General features: G+C 47.1%; 1 protein-coding gene across 1 annotated transcript in view; it reads left to right on the top strand.

Annotated features, from left to right (window-relative positions):
- SNCA (synuclein alpha) overlaps positions 1–5,217 on the top strand; it is a 55,226-nt gene extending 50,009 nt beyond the window's left edge. Inside the window, exons 5-6 of the mRNA XM_083572005.1 lie at positions 2,084–2,173; positions 4,580–5,217. Of these exons, the coding sequence (XP_083428131.1) occupies positions 2,084–2,173; positions 4,580–4,612 (123 nt within the window). The 3' untranslated portion in view covers positions 4,613–5,217. The remainder of the gene's footprint in view (positions 1–2,083; positions 2,174–4,579) is intronic.
- The last annotated feature ends 16,080 nt before the right edge of the window (positions 5,218–21,297 follow it).

Here is a 21,297-nt window from a genome sequence, read left to right on the forward strand (position 1 = left end):
CATTGTCAGTTTGCATCTGAGAGAGAGAAACATGTATGAAGATTTTTCTAGAAGCTGCTTATTCATTTGTGTATAATCACAATGTGTATTTTGTGTGGGTTACAGATTGAGGTTTATGTTTTAACTCTTTCCTAATGGACACAGAGTGATTGTAATGACTGTTTAATGGTATTGTTAAAGTGTCTTAGATAAGGCGGAGAGAGATACCTGCAAATATGTAAACCAAGGTTGTAAGCAGAGAACAACTTTTGGAGTGTGTGTGCAAATTGCAGTTATATTTAGATTCTTGAAATGGTCGGATGAAATGGGGGAGGATGAGGAGATTTCACCCCTCCCATATCCAAGAATCTCCTGATGAGTCTGCTGATTCTCCAGAGAGGAGGAGCAGTGTTCTGCTCTCTACTTATTCTGCTCCAGCACCACATCAAAGAGTCAGTCAGTCAGTGTGTCGGAGAGAGAGAGACTGAGTGTTAGAGATCGTGTGTATAGATAAGGTTGCTGCTAAGAGCAGCTGCAGACACTCAGTGCAGTTTAGCATTCATTTATGCTTAGACCTCATTTAGCTCTGTATATAGTTGTATAATAGTTGTAGATAGAATAAAGAAGTTATTCTACAGAGCTGCTCTCCAAGTCGTTTATACTCTGCTGTACTCTGCTATACTCTGCTGTGCGACGACTGTCTTCTTGTGGAAGTGAATCCGGTGCTCACAACTCTAAGCTGTGAGTCCACAGCACTTTGACCTGTTCCTGTGCAGAAGGTGGTCTCTGGAAGTGCTACCCAGCTCGCCTAGCCCAGTCGGGGCTGAAGTGTATGAGTCCAGTCGGTGGCACTGGCTCAAGGGCGATGCTGACAAAACCAAGCCAGCCAATTGGCAGAATTTAGAACATAAAATTGAAACAGATGTTGCTGCCGAAGTTCTTGATCTAAATTAGAATTAAGGTCGCCATCAGAAGACATTGTGAGACAGGTCAATCAACCAAGTATGACTGAGGACCTGCTTGCATGCTGCCTGTTTTATATGTCAGTGACGGATGTTGCATCTAGTAGCTCATTAGGTATCTCAGCCCAGGACGAAAGGGCCACTTTCCCATGATTTTCCTGTTAGCTCCATTTACTCCATCTTGACTGTCAAATATGTCTTGGCCTACCAGTAATTGCTGCTTTCGAATGATCTATGGCTTCCTGCATCTCGCAAGCCTGGAGCTTGTTAAAGCTGTTAAGCAGGGAATCATAGGGTTGCCACGTACAGAAAAGGTGATCTAGTCCATGGTTAAGAACATCTACACGCTACACAGGCACACCAATATCAATCCATCTATGCCAAGGCAAACAACAATGTACCACCAACAGACTACGTTTGCAGTAGAAGAACTGCTTATGAAGCACATACATGTTCATGGGGTACATGCACTAAGTGTGCATGCTGGGGCAGGGAGAGCCATTAGATCTGTTAGGAAGCTGTCTTATACTGAGTCATAGAATTGTAGAGTTGGAAGGGGCTATGGGGATAAGTCCAATCCTCTGCAATGCAGAATTATGCGTCTTCCTAGCTCAGTGGCAGCAGCTTTCCAGGGCTTCAGACAAGGAATCTTTTTCCTGGAGATGCTGTAGTGAATCTGGGACCTTCTGCATGCAAAGCTCTACTACCAAGATGAGGGCTTTCTGGCTGTTGAGGAGGGGGAGGACAGAATTACTTCCACTGGCACAAATATACCTTTACAAGCATTGTGAGTAAGAAGGACTGTTTTAATTTTCATGATGGATTTATAATTTATATGGAAGCCTGTGAGAAACAACAGCTGCACCCACATTGCCACTAGCCTTCCGGGTTTCATTAAATATTTTTGAAACGTTTACCAAAATGGAAAGTGGAAAAAATGAGGAGCAGTTCTCCTTTTAAGGGAAATTTCTGTCTTCCACTTTCTCTGTGGCACCGATGGAACATTTTATGTTCAGTACTCCATTAACCAAACCGAGCAACAAATAGCTTTATTGGAAGTGGGAAGTGACGGGTTGCATTTCAAATTAAACTAAGAAGAAATCTGCCATGCTATTGTTTCCTCCTCTTGTCTACAATTGCAGAATGAAGAAGGCCTCCCGCAGGAAGGAATGATGGATAACACAGACATGCCAGCAGACCCAGAAAACGAGGCCTATGAAATGCCTCCTGAGGTAAAATCTTTCTTTGATGAGTTCTCACAGGGTATACTATTAATGGGCACCTTGAAGTGTTGGAAATTTAGAAATTTAGAAACTAGTTTGTCAATAAACATGTACTGCACTCACAGAAGAAACCTGTGGCCACCCCACATGCTGCCACCCATGGAGAAGCAGTGCTGGCAGTGGCGCCAGTTTCTGGCAACATCTTGCCAGATCTCACTGAAATCTCTCACAATCTCATGAATTTTTTGTGAGATCTCGCTGGAAACCGGTGTGGCTTCTCCATCAATGGTGGAGTAGATGGGTGTTAGGATGCTGTCAGCAGCTCCCATCTGGCTGCCCAGGAAAGTATGAAGACAAGGAAAAGTTTACTAAAGTTCTTTTTTATTTCAGTCTTTTCAGAGAGAGGCTATAGAACCCAGTCTCTTAGATAATGGCGTTGTCCCAAGTGAATCTCCACACACCCCATCTCTCCCACTTCCTCATTCGTCATTCTCATCACCTCCTCTATGGGTGCCGTTAAGTGCCCTCTGTCTCTGAGCTCTTTGCTCTCCTACTTTTAAGGCTCACCAGGTTCTGGGAGATGGAGGGTCTAGAATGCTTTCTAATGACAACATGTCAGCCGGGTGTTGCTCTGCCTCTCCTATGATTTCCCGACTTTCCCCTCATCTGCCTCTGAGCTGTGACCTCCCTCAAACCCCTGTTGTAAATATATACTGTCCTCTTCCTCCTCCCTGGAAGGGTCAGGATGGGAAGGCGGTCTACACCTCCTCTGGCCAGTCCCTGACAATGGGGTGACCACAGGCATGCTCCTTCTTCAGTTTCCACCACCTGAGGCAGTGGATTCATCGCACCTCATGGGTGAGCAGGCCCTGCCCCCACTGCCCTGCACCATTCCACAAGACCACACTACTTACTGCTCCAGCATGGAATAAAAACAAACATACATACATGCATACATGCATACATAATCCCATACACATTTATCTAGGTGTAAACCCCACTGAACAAAGAGATACTTAGTTCAGAGTAACCTAAGGTTACGCTGTTGAACTGCAAACCCCCACGATAGAAGGAAAATAACATGTATTAATGATGAAAACTTTTTAAAGAAAACAATGCCCCCTCAGTACTCCCGGGTGGTGTGAAAACACTTACTTAGAATGAAAACCATTTTTGTGCTCCTCATACCGACAGAACCCAAAAGCAATACCAGAACAATAATGGAAAGAGAGGGGGGAAGCCTGCCAAAGATAAATTCTTCACTCAAGAGCACATTTTTTTAATTTGCATTCACATTAAAGAAAAGGGGGGGAGCCACCTTCTTTGTGATTTATCTTATAATACCAGTAAATTCAGTGTAAGGACTTTAATTTCAGATGCTAAACCAGTACCAAAGAAAACACAAACATGATTCATATTATTATTCAGTGTGAAAAGACACATACAGGCTGCTTCCTCGGGCACACCATTTCTCAAAAGCCATTTTAGAATTGTAGATTTTTGTTCTCCCTGCAAAACACTTTCCCCTCTAATAGCTTGCGTTCTTCAGTCAAGTTCCTACGGATGTATACCTACTTAAATTTAAATACAAAATTCTAGCCTTTAATGGACTGTGAATGTCACTGCATTACAGAATTTTCTAAAGAACTGTCTCCATTAAGAGGGTGTATTTGCCATCATGCAAAGTAGTTCCCATAAGATTTTCCCACTCTGTGCATTAAAGTGATGCAGAAGAACATGACATGATGCTTCTCCTTTCAAAGGGAAGAGGCTGCTATTGCATACGCTCCAACATTCTGCTGATAATGGGACAGGGGCTTCTGCCTCTTTCCTAAAGTCCAGGAAGCTTCTGCCCAGCTTAGGGAAGAAGATGTGATGCTTAGGGAAACACCTGAAAACATTCTAACCCATACATCCCTAGTGAGCAACAAGCTGAAACTAAGTACCACCTTAGTGTGAACTAGCACATCATATTGGGACGCGGGTGGCGCTGTGGGTTAAACCACAGAGCCTAGGACTTGCTGATCAGAAGGTCGGCGGTTCAAATCCCCACGACGGGGTGAGCTCCCGTTGCTTGGTCCCAGCTCCTGCCCACCTAGCAGTTCAAAAGCACGTCAAAGTGCAAGTAGATAAATAGGTACCACTCCGGTGGGAAGGTAAACGGTGTTTCCATGCGCTGCTCTGGTTCACCAGAAGCGGCTTAGTCATGCTGGCCACATGACCCGGAAGCTGTATGCCGGCTCCCTCGGCCAATAAAGCGAGATGAGCGCCGCAACCCCAGAGTCGGCCACGACTGGACCTAATGGTCAGGGGTCCCTTTACCTTTACTTTTAGCACATCATATATTGAGATGTTTTCTCTCTCTTCTTCTTCCTCCTCTTCCTTCTTCAATGTTGATGTTGCTGTTTCCAACAGGAAGAATACCAGGATTATGAACCCGAGGCTTGAATTCAACTCTCTTCCTTCTGTTAGCTGCTGGCAAAGACATCCTGTCCTGTACAAGTGCTGAGTTCCAATGTGCCCAGTCGTGAACTACTTTTTATAGTTTGTACAGTGTCTTTTGAAGTCTTCCATCAGCAATGATCAGAGCATCTGTAACTGCGTCCAGTTTTCGTTTCAGCGACCGACCTCCCTCTGGAACGAAGGTCTGGGTCTCAGAGCCATTGTTGTTGTCTGGATATTGTGGCTTCAAGTTCTAAAAAGTCTGAAAGCAGTTTTTTAAAATAAAATAAAAAAACACCTAAGTGTCTACTCCTTATTTCTAATGCTGTACATGTTTTGTTGACAGGTTGTCAGTAATTTGGTATTGTTTCTGACACAAGGTTTTTTTAACTTACCTATGATCTTTCTTTTTCTGTCAAAGGATAACATTATTGTGAAAGTTGTTAATATATTTCTATACATATATACATATATATAAAGTAATTGAGCATGAACTATGCACCTATAAATATTTACTGTGGGATCTTACTCGTTTTGTGAAACGTTTTACTAACTTGTATTTGTAAATACCGGTGTCCGACTGGAATAAATAAAATGTTATCTGTTCAAAATTGGTGTTAAATAATTATCTCCCCCTTTTTCACAATAAATTCTCATGTTGGGGTTGTGTCACATACTAAATGACAGCAAATACATGTTTTCAGCTCCCTGAAAAGAATCAGTGATGGACACTGTCCCCTGTCTTGCCTTGGGGGGGGGGGAATCAAAACTCGGGGAGATTGCTGAAATCCCTATCAGTCTCTCTTCTTCCAGGCAAACTGATCCTTGTGACAAAGGTGGGTGTAGGAAATTAATCCTGAGGCTATGAAAAGCTAGTGTTGCTAATGTGGAACTGTGGCCCTTAAGGATTTACCTCGACATCAGCAAAGCCTCTGAGCCCCACTGCCTTGCCTCTTCCCCTCTCCTGCTCAGTAAACAGTGACTCAATTTTTGGGAGGTCAAGTGAGTGCCACTGCCCAACCATGCCATCCACAGGGAAACATTGCAAAATCCCTCTCATTTCACTGTCTGCAAAAGGGCAGCGAAACAGGGGCCATTTCAGGTGTCTAGAGTATTGTTGGCATCTGTCTGTCTCAAGAGGCAATGGAGTGCACCTCCAGGGGTGAAGTCAAACTGCTGCATCAGTGGCACCGAAGTTACCTCCCCGGGCACAAGCCTGTATCCTGGGCTACCCAGATGACAGGATGATGTGGTCCAAAGGAAAACAGAGCAATGCGTTTGGCACCAGCTTGGTTAAAGGAAGGAGGCATAGAAGGTGCCATCCAACCATCTTAGGGACTCCACTCTGGATTTGTGTAAGGTGTAGTAGTGTAGTGGTTAAGAGCGGCGGACTCGTAATCTGGTGAACCAGGTTCGATTCCCCGCTCCTCCACATGCAGCTGCTGGGTGACCTTAGGCTAGTCACACTTCTTTGAAGTCTCTCAGCCCCACTCACCTCACAGAGTGTTTGTTGTGGGGGAGGAAGGGAAAGGAGATTGTTAGCCGCTTTGAGACTCCTTAAGGGAGTGAAAGGCGGGATATCAAGTCCAAACTCCTCCTCCTCCTCCTCCTCCTCCTCCTCCTCCTCCTCCTCTTCTCCTCCTCCCAAAGATATCCCGCAAGGCAGCAAAAGTTTGGGATCAGTTTTCCTCTTCCTCCATGGGCTACCTTCCCAGTTGATGCCCCTCACTTCCCTCTAAAGCATGTGGAAAAGTCACCTTCCATGACCAGATGACTTGTCTGCATGCTTTGTCTGCTGTCCAGCTGTTAAATGTGGATGAACAATTTTCAGGCACCTCCTGCTCTCCCTTCTTAGTTTTGTTTAGCTTTAAACTGGACTTGGACTTCAACTACAGGAGGGTGCCTTCAAAATAAGAGGACTTTGCTCTGTAAAGTAGGACCTTGGTTTTCACGCTTGGTAACAGGAGACCTCTCCTCAGGCATGCACCACACACACACACACACACACACACAATTAATGTATTTTTCATAGATGTGCATGAAGATGTCTTAATTATTTATCGCATTGTGTCAAGTTGCCATCATATGGTGCTTCTGAACCACTGTCCTTGGAAAATATTAAGTGCATAAATTCATCTAGAAACAGTGAGTCAGTTGTGTTGGTCTCTTCCAGCTATATTTCCCTCCTTCTTGTCTAGGTTCACATGAGCCAAACCACTCGCAGTTCGAGGCAAGCTGCAATAACACTGTGAGAGTAGCCCCCAGTTCACATGCCTGCCGAAAAACCTGCCCTCAGATGGCCGGAAAGGTAGCTGCCCATAGGCTGTCATGGTTTCCATGGCAACCATGCGAGAAAGAGAGAGATGCTGCGAACGAGTAATAAGCTGCATTTCAATGAAATTCCTCTAGATCCTGCACAGCCGCCGCCCCCCCAGTAGACAAAACACTTGGGGAAAGGGGGGCTTTATTGCTTGTGGAACTACAGAAGACAAAATTCAGACTTCAGGTATCGGAGCTGAAGCTGACCCTCACAAAACTGAATCCTCCAACGATCAAATGAACAAGACTCAAAGGGCTGACCAGAGTGCCTGTGCTTTTGTTTTGAAAGCAACCAGAGGCTCTGTGCAATAAGGAAAGCTGCTTAGAGAAGAATAACTGAGCCTAAGTCAGGAAGCAAGAAGCAGAAATGCTCGTTCCCAGTTTCTCTCTCTCTCTCTCTCTCTGCTTGGACATGAACTTAGCAACCACTAATTTTTCCAAAATTTGCATTCACCCGCTTGGAAATCTAGTGGGACACGAATCCTCCTTTTAACCACACGTCTGCAGCCAACATGTAGTGAAATCATCCCAATCATTTGGCAGACAATATAGCTGGCCCAGTATCTTATATGTCCAGAGCTATCAGAGCTGGAGCCTGTAATGTCCAGTCCTGCCTTGTGCTACCCCATTTTTGTTGCAGTGGGGGGGGGGGGTGGCAAGATCTGAGTCCTGTGGCCTGAATGTGGTGGCCCTCCATGCCTCTCTCTGGCCCTCAGGACATACCCTCCCCAGCCACACCCTCTCTTCTCAGCCTTCATTGGCCCTGCATCACACCCTCCTTCTGTGTTTTTGCCTGCCTGGACTGTGTCCTTGAACCCACATAACGCCTTTTGCTCTGCTCACCCACCTCAGGTCCCCATTCCAGACTGAAAAGATCTCCTGGCAAGGATGTTCCCCTCCCCCACGTTAGAGAGTGACTTTCGGCTTTTCCCTCATGTGTTTGGGTTAAAAGCTTCCTTGACTATGCCTGCCTGCCTGCCCTCACTTGCTCTGTTGCCTGTCTACCTGCTGATTACCCTCACACCTTTCTGATTCCACTTATAGATCAGCCTTACAACGCTGGTGACTGGAATCATTGATCAGAGAATATGTGCTCCGTCAAGTGGTTTATGAAATGGTTGCATGCGCACAGTGATTATTTACCAGTTGCCAGGTGTATCCTCCCGCTATTATCGTACCAAGTGGTAATGAGAATTTTATCGCCCCACGAGTGCAGACAAATGGGGGTTAAATGGTTGGCTGCACCTCCCTCTTTCTCCCCCACTTTTCTCTCTCCCCCCCCCAGCCCTCTCCCGAATGATGTGAAATATTTCAATGGAATGGGAGTGGGATTCATCCCAAGTTATAAACAGATCCTACAGAACTGAAAGCCAGCAAACTTTCCTCAAATCAGCAAGAGCTAATAATAAATTATCCCACTATTCTTCCTACATGTTGCATTCCCCTCCCCCCACTCTTTCAACAGCTTTAATTGGTGTTCTAGTGACTCCTAATTACATGTGTTAGAATCAGGCTTTTCTTCTCATAGACTGAGATGTCATTTAATATTCACAGCTGAAGGGTTTCTATGTGGTACACCATGAGATTTAAGTGTTGTGCAGAGATGAAACACAGGCATTTCCCTGAGGTAAGATTTCTGTACCATAACTGTCCCTCTAGATCTGGTGTTCCAAACCTGGTGGCCCATGGCACATCTATGAAGAATCAGAGGAACAGCAATTGCTCGATTGTTGCGTATGGAGCTCATTCCAGCTTCTACTCTGCCCCCCATAGCAAGAGAAGCAATCCACATTCCCCTTGTCCTACTTTGCCTCTTCTTTCTAAAGGCCCCTTCATACCTCAACTTAATGTGGATTATGGCCCATGTGGCGTTTTCCCTCCAGCTACTGTTGTCTCACATTTTCTCCTGCCTAAATCCAGCGATTCCCTATGTTATGTCTTCAGTGGTCTGTGTTTGCCTGAGCTTAGAATCATAGAATCATAGAGTTGGAAGAGACCACAAGGGCCATCGAGTCCAACCCCCTGCCAAGCAGGAAACACCATCAGAGCACTCCTGACATATGGTTGTCAAGCCTCTGCTTAAAGACCTCCAAAGAAGGAGACTCCACCACACTCCTTGGCAGCAAATTCCACTGTCGAACAGCTCTTACTGTCAGGAAGTTCTTCCTAATGTTTAGGTGGAATCTTCTTTCTTGTAGTTTGGATCCATTGCTCCGTGTCCGCTTCTCTGGAGCAGCAGAAAACAACCTTTCTCCCTCCCCTATGTGACATCCTTTTATATATTTGAACATGGCTATCATATCACCCCTTAACCTCCTCTTCTCCAGGCTAAACATGCCCAGCTCCCTTAGCCGTTCCTCATAAGGCATCGTTTCCAGGCCTTTGACCATTTTGGTTGCCCTCCTCTGGACACGTTCCAGTTTGTCAGTGTCCTTCTTGAACTGTGGTGCCCAGAACTGGACACAGTACTCCAGGTGAGGTCTGACCAGAGCAGAATACAGTGGCACTATTACTTCCCTTGATCTAGATGCTATACTCCTATTGATGCAGCCCAGAATTGCATTGGCTTTTTTAGCTGCCGCGTCACACTGTTGGCTCATGTCAAGTTTGTGGTCAACCAAGACTCCTAGATCCTTTTCACATGTACTGCTCTCAAGCCAGGTGTCACCCATCTTGTATTTGTGCCTCTCATTTTTTTTGCCCAAGTGCAATACTTTACATTTCTCCCTGTTAAAATTCATCTTGTTTGTTTTGGCCCAGTTCTCTAATCTGTCAAGGTCGTTTTGAAGTGTGATCCTGTCCTCTGGGGTGTTAGCCACCCCTCCCAGTTTGGTGTCATCTGCAAATTTGATCAGGATGCCCTTGAGTCCATCATCCAAGTCGTTGATAAAGATGTTGAATAAGACCGGGCCCAAGACAGAACCCTGTGGCACCCCACTAGTCACTCTTCTCCAGGATGAAGAGGAACCATTGATGAGCACCCTTTGGGTTCGGTCAGTCAGCCAGTTACAAATCCACTGAGTGGTAGCATAGTCAAGACCGCATTTTACCAGCTTCTTTACAAGAATATCATGGGGCACCTTGTCAAATGCCTTGCTGAAATCAAGGTAGGCTACATCCACTGCGTTCCCTTCATCTACCAGGCTTGTAATTCTGTCTGGACTAAGGATTCTGAGCTCCAGGGTTCTGATTCAATACATGATATCCAATCACAGGACATTTCAGGATTTGGGTCTCGGCCATTGGCCCTCAAACTCTGAGTTATGATTCGCAGCTTGGAACTTTGGACAGCCAATCATGTTGGGAGTGGCCCAGGCCTTCAGAAATGTATATAAGCAGTTGCTTTGCCCGTTGTCTAGTTCTGCTAGTTCAATAAAGGCTCTTGCTAATATCACTGTGTCTTGCCTTGTGGGAACCCACCTATACTTCACCCTATGCTTTGAGAATCCAAGCAGGAGAGCTACATTGACTGCACAGGAAATCTCCAGGTTTAGGGAGCAGAAAGTGTGGGGCAGCAGGAACTGAAGAGAACGCCACGTGGACGAAGGAGCGTTAAAGAAGGCACAAGGGGTTCACAATCCTGCTTGCTCTGCTTGAATCTGGCTTACTGGCTGGCCACTTTGAAAACTGGATGCTGGACTCAATAGGCCATTGACATAATCCAGCAGCCTCTTCTTATGTTCTTACAAGAGGTTCACAATCCACATTAAATTGAAGTATGGTCCCTAAACCTACTTCAGTTTGGAGGTGTGGATTACTGGATGTGAAGAGGCTGTGAGAGTGGTAAACAATGTCTTTTTTCCAGTCCTCCTGCCACTGCAATTAATCCAGAATGCGGCAGCCAGACTGGTGACTGGGAGTGGCCACCGGGACCACATAACACCTGTCCTGAGAGATCTGCATTTGCTCCCAGTACGTTTCCGAGTACAATTCAAAGTGTTTGTGTTGAACTTTAAAGCCCTAAACGGCCTCGGTCCTGTATACCTGAAGGAGCGTCTCCACCCCCATCGTTCAGCCCAGACACTGAGGTCCAGCGCTGAGGGCCTTCTGGCGGTTCCCTCATTGCGAGAAGTGAGGTTACAGGGAACCAGACAGAGGGCCTTCTCGGTAGTGGCGCCCGCCCTGTGGAACACCCTCCCTTCAGATGTGAAGGAAATAAGCAGCTATCTTCTCTTTAAAAGACATCTGAAGTCAGCCCTGTTCAGGGAAGTTTTTAATGTGTGACATTTTAGTATATTTTTGGTGTCTGTGGAAGCCGCCCAGAGTGGCTGGGGAGGCCCAGCCAGATGGGCAGGGTACAAATAATAAATTATTATTATTATTATTATTATTATTATTATTATTATTATTAGGCAGGAAATCTGCCTCTCACAATTAATGTTAATGGCGTCCCTTTCCCACCCTATCTGTCTTGCAGTGTCTATGCATGGAAGAACAAGGTCTCAGCAAACTGTGCTCTTCTTTTACTACCACAACTGCTGTTCTTCCCCGCTCTTACAGCAGAACCCATCCCCAGCCAAATGTACTGACATCAACTCAGGCCCCCCTAGGTCCCAGCTTCCTCATTCCCAGAGTTCCCCTGGGGTTGACTTTCACACCTAACCATTAGACCAGTTGCTGACCACCCCACAAACCATCAGTGACAGTCTGCGTAGTGATGCAATCTGCGCCGCTTGAGAGCCACCTGAAGAAGTAAACACTGCATTAGCGGTACTCTACACTTTGTGAATTTTCTTGGAATACACCCACTCCTACCTCGCCAAATACTTTTAATCAATATCATACAGCAGTGATGAGCAATCTGTAGCCTTAGGGTCACATGCAGAGTGCGGCCTAATTTCATACTGGTGACAAGGAAGGGGCAAAGGGAGTGGAAAATAGAGAGAGGAGGTGTGCTAGTGAGAGGGAGGGAGAAGGGGAATCGCAGAAAGAGATAGAAAAGCTGTTCTGGCCACGTTAGACTCTAGCCCTATCTATAGCTGGCATATGGCCCCTGATAGATTATACCTGAAGGAATGCGTCACTTGATGGAGTAAAGTCTGCCATTAACTCCCCAGCAGCCAAATGCTCATAATTCTTGTATGTCTTCCTGGATAACCTTAGTAACACAACCAAGGGATGTAGATTAATATCCTCTTTTACAATCAACTCATTAATTCCAGGCATGGAAAGTGTGATGGTATAATGATTTCTGTGGCATGAGAGGCTCTTATCAGACTGAATTCAAAGAAGTCCTTTCTTAAGTGGGGGAGAGAGGCCTGATTATTCAGCCCTGGAGTCAAACACAGAAGGAGACATGAAGCGCATTACAAAATGCTACCTGGTTCTCATCTGCCCTCCACAGACAGACAATGCATGTGCACACACAGGGAATAACTAGAGTTGACAGCACAGTGGTACCTCGGGTTAAGTACTTAATTCTTTCCAGAGGTTTGTTCTTAACCTGAAACTGTTCTTAACCTGAAGCACCACTTTAGCTAATGGGGCCTCCCGCTCCTGCTGTGCCGCTGCCATGCGATTTCTGTTCTCATCCTGAAGCAAAGTTCTTAACCTGAGGTACTATTTCTGGGTTAGCAGAGTCTGTAACCTGAAGCGTATGTAACCCGAGGTACCAATGTATTTTGTTAGATGGACTTTCAGTCTGACTTGATGTGAGGTAGCTCTTGTGTTCCACTTCCATTAGGAAGTTTCTCCTGACAGGAGCGAACCAGCTGTTAGTAGGTGGAGTTAATTCTGTATTAGGAAAAAACAGGATCTGCACAGGAGTGTCGGGACTAAAGAGCACACAGGTCTTGCCCCCATGAAGCAGTTGTGGCAACTGAAGAGTCTTGCCTCCTCACAGCTGCCTAAGTCCCCTCCTCTTCAGGGTTTCCCCCAAGCAATCTGAGACTGCGCTTGTGGGACACTAATTGTTCCTCCGCCCTCTTCATGCCTCTCCTGGTTCTGGGAGATCAGAGGGGAGGGGAGCTCGTCACAGCAGGAGGGAGAGACACCCTGGCTTCTTCACCAGCCTGACTCATCTCAGCCTCCTCCATCCCACTCTCCTGCTTTAGCTTCTGATTTTGGACTTCTCTCTGCAACTGACTCTCCAAGCTCACTAAGTCCTGTTACCTCTTCCCAATCTTCTCTCTCTCCTCCTTCTGACCACTCATTGTTGTCCCACCACCAATCCCTGGGCTCTGAGCCTCTTCCCCTTGAGGGTTCCCCAGCTGGTTCCTCCCACCATTCTGATGCATCCAACCAGTCCCTGTCATCATCCAACCTGAATATTTTATCTTGGTATTCATGCAGCAAGGGTGCATGTGCTAGGACCCTAATATTATTTGTAGCCAGGGGTGGTGGCTGGTGCCCTTTAGGGTTAGTGGATCGGAAGCCAGGGAGTAGGTGGCACCAGAGCCAGTGACAGGTTGAGCCAACTAATTCTTGTTTTGTCTCCACCCTTCTCCTTCCTGCTAAGTTCTGCAAGGGGCAACCCTGAGACTATGGAGGAGGAGGAAGCTCACAGCCAATGTCACCCCCTGGACTGGCTGTAAGTAGCCAAGTGGGCAGGTGGGAGTTGGCTGAGAATAGGCTGAGATCTTGGCAAGGCAAGTGCCCCACTTGCCAGAATAATAATAATAATAATAATAATAATAATACGCCACCTATTTGTCTGCTAATGGACCAGCCTCCATTGTTTGCAACAAGGGCTGAGATTCCCGATCTTCCATCCAAGCTGCAAAGTTCCACGCTAGGTGCCACATTCCATAATCCATGGGCATGTCAAAGCCACGTGCACGATTTAAAGTGTCTAATCCGGAGCTTTGCGTTCGATCCCAGCAGAAAGAACAGAATGGAGTCCTTATTCAAGCACACCTTTCCTTTAAGAAACGAAAATAACATGAACTGAAAAGTGGGCATAGCCCCTTTGTGTTGCGCACCTGACATTTAGCAGAATTCAAGGAAGCTCCTGTGATCTAAAAATGCCTAGCAGATGGGGAAGCAGTAGGTAGGATGAACAGATGAAATAGCCAAAAAGACAGGAAAGTAGGTCAGACGTGAGACCTATCATTCTGATAGAATTCCACGGGGGAAGGAGGAGGAGATACGGTGTTAGTTTGACACAAAAATAAATACCCACCTTCACCGAACATAAAAACTGTCATGCTTCTCTTTGCTTCTGTTCTCTGCTTAACAAGGGGCCTGTATGGTTCACTTAAGATTGGAGACAGATCCTGGTGGCTTCTGGGTTTTAACACGGGGAAAAGCGCAGCCACTAGGGGTGTTTCTTTGCCTCGGCAATCCTGAAACCTGCATAACACCTGCAATTCTAAACCCATTTAGCTGGAAGAAAGCCTCAGTGGGACATCTGAGCAGACATGCACAGGATTGTGCCATAAGTCTGCAATTTATTGCTGCTCTCCGTCTTAAGACTGCAATTAAATTGTTATCCTAAGCCTTTTATCTAAGCACGCTTCCTTGAAAGCGAGTTCAGCGGGAATAGGTAGGATTTATTCACAAGTAAACATGCTTAAGTTTTTAATATAAGAGGTCAAGACATAGCCAAAAAGCCAAAATCTCAAGCCTAACAACTCACTGCAGGCAGTATTCTTTCTAGTGTCTAGGAATGGGATATAAAACAGGTAGGTAGCAATTGATGTTGGGACACTTCTGTTGGTATGGAAGAGTGTGTGTTTGTGAGATATACAACAGGCAGGGGGACTTTTTCAGGCTAGCAGTCAGATTCCCTTCAGGAAAGCCATCCAGGGGCCACATGTAAAAATAAAATAAAAATGGGTGAAGCAACAGGTGTAAAATTTACTCTTTTTTTACCGCGGACTAATTTCTAATTCTAATTTCTACACTTTCAGTAATTTCCAGTGATCACTCAGGGCTGATTTCCTTCAGAACCTATCCATTCTTAAGGAAATCAGCCCTGAGTGCTCACTGGAAGGATAGATCCTGAAGCTGAGGCTCCAATACTTTGACCAAATCACGAGAATAGAAGACTCCCTGGAAAAGACCCTGATGTTGGGAAAAATTGAGGGCACTAGGAGAAGGGGAAGACAGAGGACAAGATGGTTGGATAGTGTTCTCGAAGCTACGAACATGAGTTTGACCCAACTGCGGGAGGCAGTGGAAGACAGAAGTGCCTGGCGTGCTCTAGTCCATGGGGTCACGAAGAGTCGGACACGGCTAAACGACTAAACAACAATAACAAAATTTCTACACAGACTCAAATACTCCACATCCTCCATCCAGGCAAGCAGGAGGCAATGTCAGGCTTCAAGGACACAGCCAGGGTGGCATATTGGTTAGAGTGTTGGACTAGGACCTGGTAGACCAGGGTTCAAATCTCCACTTGGCCATGGAACTCACTGGGTAAACTTGGGCCAGTCACTGCCTCTTAGCCTAGCCTATGTCATAGGGTTGTTGTGGGGATTAAATGAGGAGGGGGAAAACCATGTTGGCCACCTTGAGCTCCTTGGAGAAAAATGTGGGATATAAATGCAATATGTTGTTGCTGTTGTTTAGTAGTTTAGTCGTGTCCGACTCTTCGTGACTCCATGGACCAGAGCACACCAGGTACTCTTGTCTTCCACTGCCTCCCGTAGTTTGGTCAAACTCATGCTGGTAGCTTCGAGAACACTGTCCAACCATCCATCTTGTCCTCTGTCGAAATGCAACATACATACATACATTGCATTCAGGCAAAAACGCTGAAAGAAGGTTCAAAGAAAGACTGTTGAAGGGTGTAAGCTAGGGAGAGAGGATGCGAGTGAGGAGGAGCTGGAGCTGGAAAGGGTCCTGAGGAGCTTGGAGGGCTGCACTTACCCCCCACCCTGGCCTGAGGTTTCCCACCTCTGAGTCATACAGAACTCTTCATTAGCTGAAACACTCTGTAATGTTCAAACGTTTACATGTGCAGATGATTTCAGAAGCAGAAATAGGCTCCATTAAAGCTATCATGCCACCTGTTTTGCCCCTCAAACCAACAGCGGCAACCGAACACCATAGTTGCCGATAACCTGGCCTCTCCTCTGCCTTTCCAAGAGCATTGAAATAAATGTGATCGCTGCTAATTGCTGCAGCTCACACTTCTATTAAAAGGTCCAGATCAAAAGTTGGCAGTCTGTGGAGGGGGGAAAAGCCACTTGTTCCATTAGAATAATTATTTAAAGTAAATAAGAGCAACACGTTTCATTAGGATAATTATAATGAAATAGACCTGAACCACCCCTCATCTTTCTTTTTCCTGCAAAGTCAACCATGACAACACCTTGCTTGCTATATCCAATTATATCGCTGAAAACCTTGTGGGAGAAAAGAGCACCACCACAATCACACGCAAACACACAAAGAAAATATTGTTTCATGCTACCCTGGCCTCTGAGTGGTGCAAGATTCCAGAGGTGTCAGGCACATTTACCCAGGGTCCGTGTTGCCTTTTGGAAGTGAGGGACAGCAGAGACTGTGATGTCCTTGTGATGGATGATTTATTTACACATATATACAACCTCGGCCTTCAGTGGATGGTTTCCCACCATTACATTCCAAAAGGGTCTTGATAGCCATGGTGCTCTCTGATTGTATCTCCAGATCACTACTTTCCTTCTGTGTTACACCACTCCTAAATCTCTAAGCTTCTAGCTCACACTGATTCCCCTCCCTACTTCTCTAACCTTTGGCTTTATCTGTAGAGTGAAAGAGGCCCTGTGCTTTTGCTGTCTCGCACAGCAAAATTGGCTTTTAACACAAGCTGATTCCAGAGGATTCAGAAGCACCCAGCACACAGCCTAATACACAGCGCTCACCTCCCACAGGAGACTAGCCTAGGTTTTGGCACCCCGAGCCTTAATTAAATTCTACCAGACCCAGGAATTTAGGGGAGTCTAGCACCCGCAAACTCATAACATGTTCACACGTTTTGTGACCAGATGGGCATCCTTTGCAACAGACACCTGGCTTGCATGTTTACTGCTAACTGTACCTGTTGGAAGTCTGCCAGAGCTTTATTTGGAAACGTGCAGCTGGAGAATGAATGATATTTCAAAACCGTTGTCTTTCAGCTAGCTCGTCTTTCCATAACAGGGGCTTCAAACCTTATTACTGTATATGGAAAACTGCTTTGCATCAAGTAAGATAACTGACTGCATCTAACTCAGTATTGTCTACAACAGGGTTTCCCAAACTTGGGTGTCAAGCTTGTTTTGGACTACAATTCCTATCATCCATGACCCCTGGTCTTGCTAGCTAGGGATGGTGGGTGTTGTAGTCCAACAACAGCTGGAGGCCCAAGTTTGGGAAACCATGGTCTACAATTACGGACAGCAAATTTCCAGAGTTTCAGACAGGAGTCTTAGCCCTGTCTGGAGATGACAGAGGTGGAATCTGAGATGTTTTAACCCTGAATTATGGTTCTTCCCAAAGACCTCCTGGTCTCAGAGAATTGTTGTTGTTGTTTAGTCATTTAGTCATGTCCAACTCTTCGTGACCCCAAGGACCAGAGCACGCCAGGCACTCCTGTCTTCCACTGCCTCCCGCAGTTTGGTCAAATTCATGCTGGTAGCTTCGAGAACACTATCCAACCATCTCGTCCTCTGTCGTCCCCTTCTCCTTGTGCCCTCCATCTTTCCCAACATCAGGGTCTTTTCCAGGGAGTCTTCTCTTCTCATGAGGTGGCCAAAGTATTGGAGCCTCAGCTTCAGGATCTGTCCTTCCAGTGAGCACTCAGGGCTGATTTCCTTAAGAATGGATAGGTTTGATCTTCTTGCAGTCCATGGGACTCTCAGAGAATTGTTTCCACACTATTTTTTGCCTGTTGAGGAGCCTTGTGTTTTTTATTTGGAGACGTATTTGGGTGCATTTTCATAGGAAGATATAGCTACATAAAAGACTGGTGGATCAGCTGTAGGCATGCAGGTATCTACATGCCTTGCTTTTGCTACACGGACATAGAAAACTTCCTTATTTTTGGTCACACCACTGGTCCATCTAGGCAAGTATTGCTTCTGACTGGTGCTGGCTCATAGGCCAGGGTCTTCTCCTAACCACCTGCTGCATCAGTCCTTCAGTTCTCATTCCACTTTCCACGCTGTACCATATAAGGCATTGGGCAGCATCCCAAAAATATTCCACTAGCACATAGTCTCTCTTGGAATCATAACAATTCTAAGGAGCTACCTTTCCTTTTCTTAAAGGACTTGTTTGTCCCAAGGGAGAGAAGTCATGCTTGTCCCATCCTTGATTTGAACCAAGACTGGATCTACACAGAAATTAAAAAAAACACCGTGAAAATGCTTTGAAAAACAAACACCGTTGTAATATATATATGGAATTTGCCATTAGCTCATCAGCGCCATCTAGTGTCACATTTGTATACTGCATTTAAAACGTTGTAGCTGAATCCTAAGTTAAATGATGCCCTAGGCACCAAAGCAGAGGCTGGTAGGATCACAATCTTGATCTATTTTCGTCTACTGATTTTCATCTATTGCAAAGAGCAATAGATCAGAATTCAGCACGACAAGCCAATCATTGCTTGTTTGTTATGCAAGAAATGAGTTACCAATTGAAAGAGCATGCTGAATCGCCACGGATTGTAGCAAAGTCTGGTCCTTTAGCGACCACAGAATCATTATTCATGTCCCCTATGACATGGGCAGATGAGATAATGTTATGTACTGAGTTGAATAGGATCCAAACTGCAGCAGTCTGATTGGTCCTAGAACAATAGGATTCAGAATGCAGCAGTCAGATTGGTCCTAGAACAATGCAGCAATATGATTGGTTGGCAGGAACCACCCAATCATGCTCCAGATAGAAGTGAATCCACAACCTGATTGGCTTACAGTAGAATTCCGGAATTAGCCAATCATGTGCAGCCCATTGTGTAAATAATGTATATAAAGCAGATACCTTGAGGGGACTTTCATTCATTCCTCCTCACCACTATGAGCTGAATAAAGAGCATGAAATCACTTTGCGACTCTGAGTATATTTCACTGGCGACGAAGGTGGGATCCCGCTGAGCTGACTGCCACACACAGCACCGCAGCACCGCCACCTGCCGCACCGCTGCCTCGCACCGTGTATCCAGGCTTCAGCTCCGGGACACAAGGAACTCAGAATGGCAACCGACAGCAGCTTCTCGCCGTTCAACCCAGCATCTGGAGACTGGGAAGCGTATGCCTCCCGTTTCACCTTCCTCCTAGAAGCCAAAGGGGTCACCGATGAAGAAGACGCCAAGAAGAGGGCGATATTCTTCAGCGTCTGCGGAGAGGAGACGGTTTGAAATCGCCCGGGCTCTCCTTGCACCCGAAGACGTCGCTACTGTTCCATACAAAACAATAATGGAACAGCTGAAGGGGCACTTTTCACCACAGCCCTCTGTGGTGGCTCGTCGAAATGCCTTCTATGCAAAGCGGCAAGCCCCTGGGGAAACCATAACTGGGTTTGTGACCTCTCTCCGCCAAGCTGCCCGGTTCTGCAACTTCTCAGAGCTGGAGAACATGCTTCGTGACCGCCTCGTCGGTGGCCTGAAGGATGAGAAGCTGCAACGACGCCTCTACGCTAAGAAGGACCTAACGTTCCAGGTCGTTCTGGAGGAGGCCCTGGCAACGGAAGCTGCCGAGAGGTCGACGCAAGAGGCACAGCCGAGCCAGCCGTCCCAACCGAGGGTCCACCACGAAGACCTCACCGACGACTCAGGATCCAACAGGGAGGAGGTGCACCGAGTACAGCAGCGCACTCAAGCAGCCCACATACCACAGCTGCCTCGACGAGAAGCAGGGAACTGCGCAAGCTGTGGAGACAGTCACGAGAGGAGGACCTGCCGTTTCCGCAACGCAGAGTGCAGGCAGTGCAGAAAATTGGGACACATCGCCCGGGTGTGTCGAGCTCGGCCCACCCGACGCCAGGCATCAGATGACCAATCCAAGAGCCCCAGGTCCCGGGGCCCAACACACCAAGGCAACTCGACGGAGCTCACGGACTTCCAGGTATACCAGTTGCCCTACCCCAACGTAGAGAAAATTTATGTAGAGGTACAGATAGAGGGGGCCCCATGCCGCATGGAGCTTGACACGGGTTCAACTCTATCCATAATCTCGGCAAGGACCTTAAGGAAACTGTGTCCTACTGGGGGTCCCAAACTCAGGCCGGCCCCATTCACCCTCCGGGACTTCCAGAAACGTAAGGTCCCCACAATGGGGGTGGGGACCTTCAGGGTGCAATACCGAGGGCGGACGCGGCAACTGGACTTGCTTGTGGTCAAGGGCCCCTACATTAGCTTACTGGGATTGGCATGGTTTGGACCACTGGGGCTAGCCGTCACCGGGGTGAACCACACGAGCTTACAAGTGGACGTGGACGCCATATGCAAGGAATTTCCGGGGGTTTTTGATGGGAAATTGGGACAGTATACGGGCCCCCCCCATTGCTCTACAGCTTGACCCCGCAGTACGACCAGTCAGGCTCAAGGCCCGCCGGGTCCCGTTCGCCCTGAAACCCCGTATAGACGAGGAATTGGACCGACTCGTGGAGCAAGGCGTGCTGGAGCCGGTGCCTAATGCCCCCTGGGAAACCCCAATCGTCACACCCGTCAAGCCGAATGGTTCGGTCCGCATCTGCGCAGACTACAAATGTACCATAAACAAGGCCCTCACGGCCCATGCATACCCAGTGCCAGTGGTCAGCCATGTCCTTGCCACCCTGGCTGGGTCGAAAATTTTTGGCAAGCTGGACTTGGCCCAAGCATATCAACAACTGCCAGTAGATGAGGCCACAGCAGAGGCACAGACGATTGTGACGCACAGAGGAGCGTTCAGGGTAAAGCGGCTGCAATTCGGTGTCAGCGTGGCACCAGGCATATTCCAGAATCTAATGGACTCTCTCCTTAAAGGGATTCCTGGCGTCACCCCCTTCTTCGATGATGTGTTGATTGCCGGGCCCACACCAGAGGAGTTTGAGGACCGCCTCCGCACCGTTCTGCACCGTTTCCAGACGGCGGGTCTCAAGGTGAAGCGGGAAAAATGTCTACTAGGAGTGCCTCAGGTGGACTTTCTGGGATTTATGGTGGACGCAGAAGGGGTCCACCCGACTGGGGACAAGGTACGGGCCATTTGTGATGCCCCAGCGCCCAAGAACAAGACTGAACTTCAGGCCTTCTTGGGACTATTGAACTTTTACCATTCCTTCCTTCCCCACAAGGCGGCGGTAGCGGAGCCCCTACACAGACTCCTGGACAAGCGGGCCCCTTGGGTGTGGGGCCAGCGCCAGGAGGCCGCATTCCAGGCAGTCAAGGACTTGCTTGTCTCAAACTCGGTCTTGGCACACTTCGACGAGAGGCTGCCGGTGGTGCTAGCATGCGACGCCTCACCCTATGGCATTGG

The sequence above is a fragment of the Podarcis filfolensis genome (genome assembly GCF_964270895.1).
Source record: "Podarcis filfolensis genome assembly, chromosome: 9".
Classification (NCBI taxonomy): domain Eukaryota; kingdom Metazoa; phylum Chordata; class Lepidosauria; order Squamata; family Lacertidae; genus Podarcis; species Podarcis filfolensis.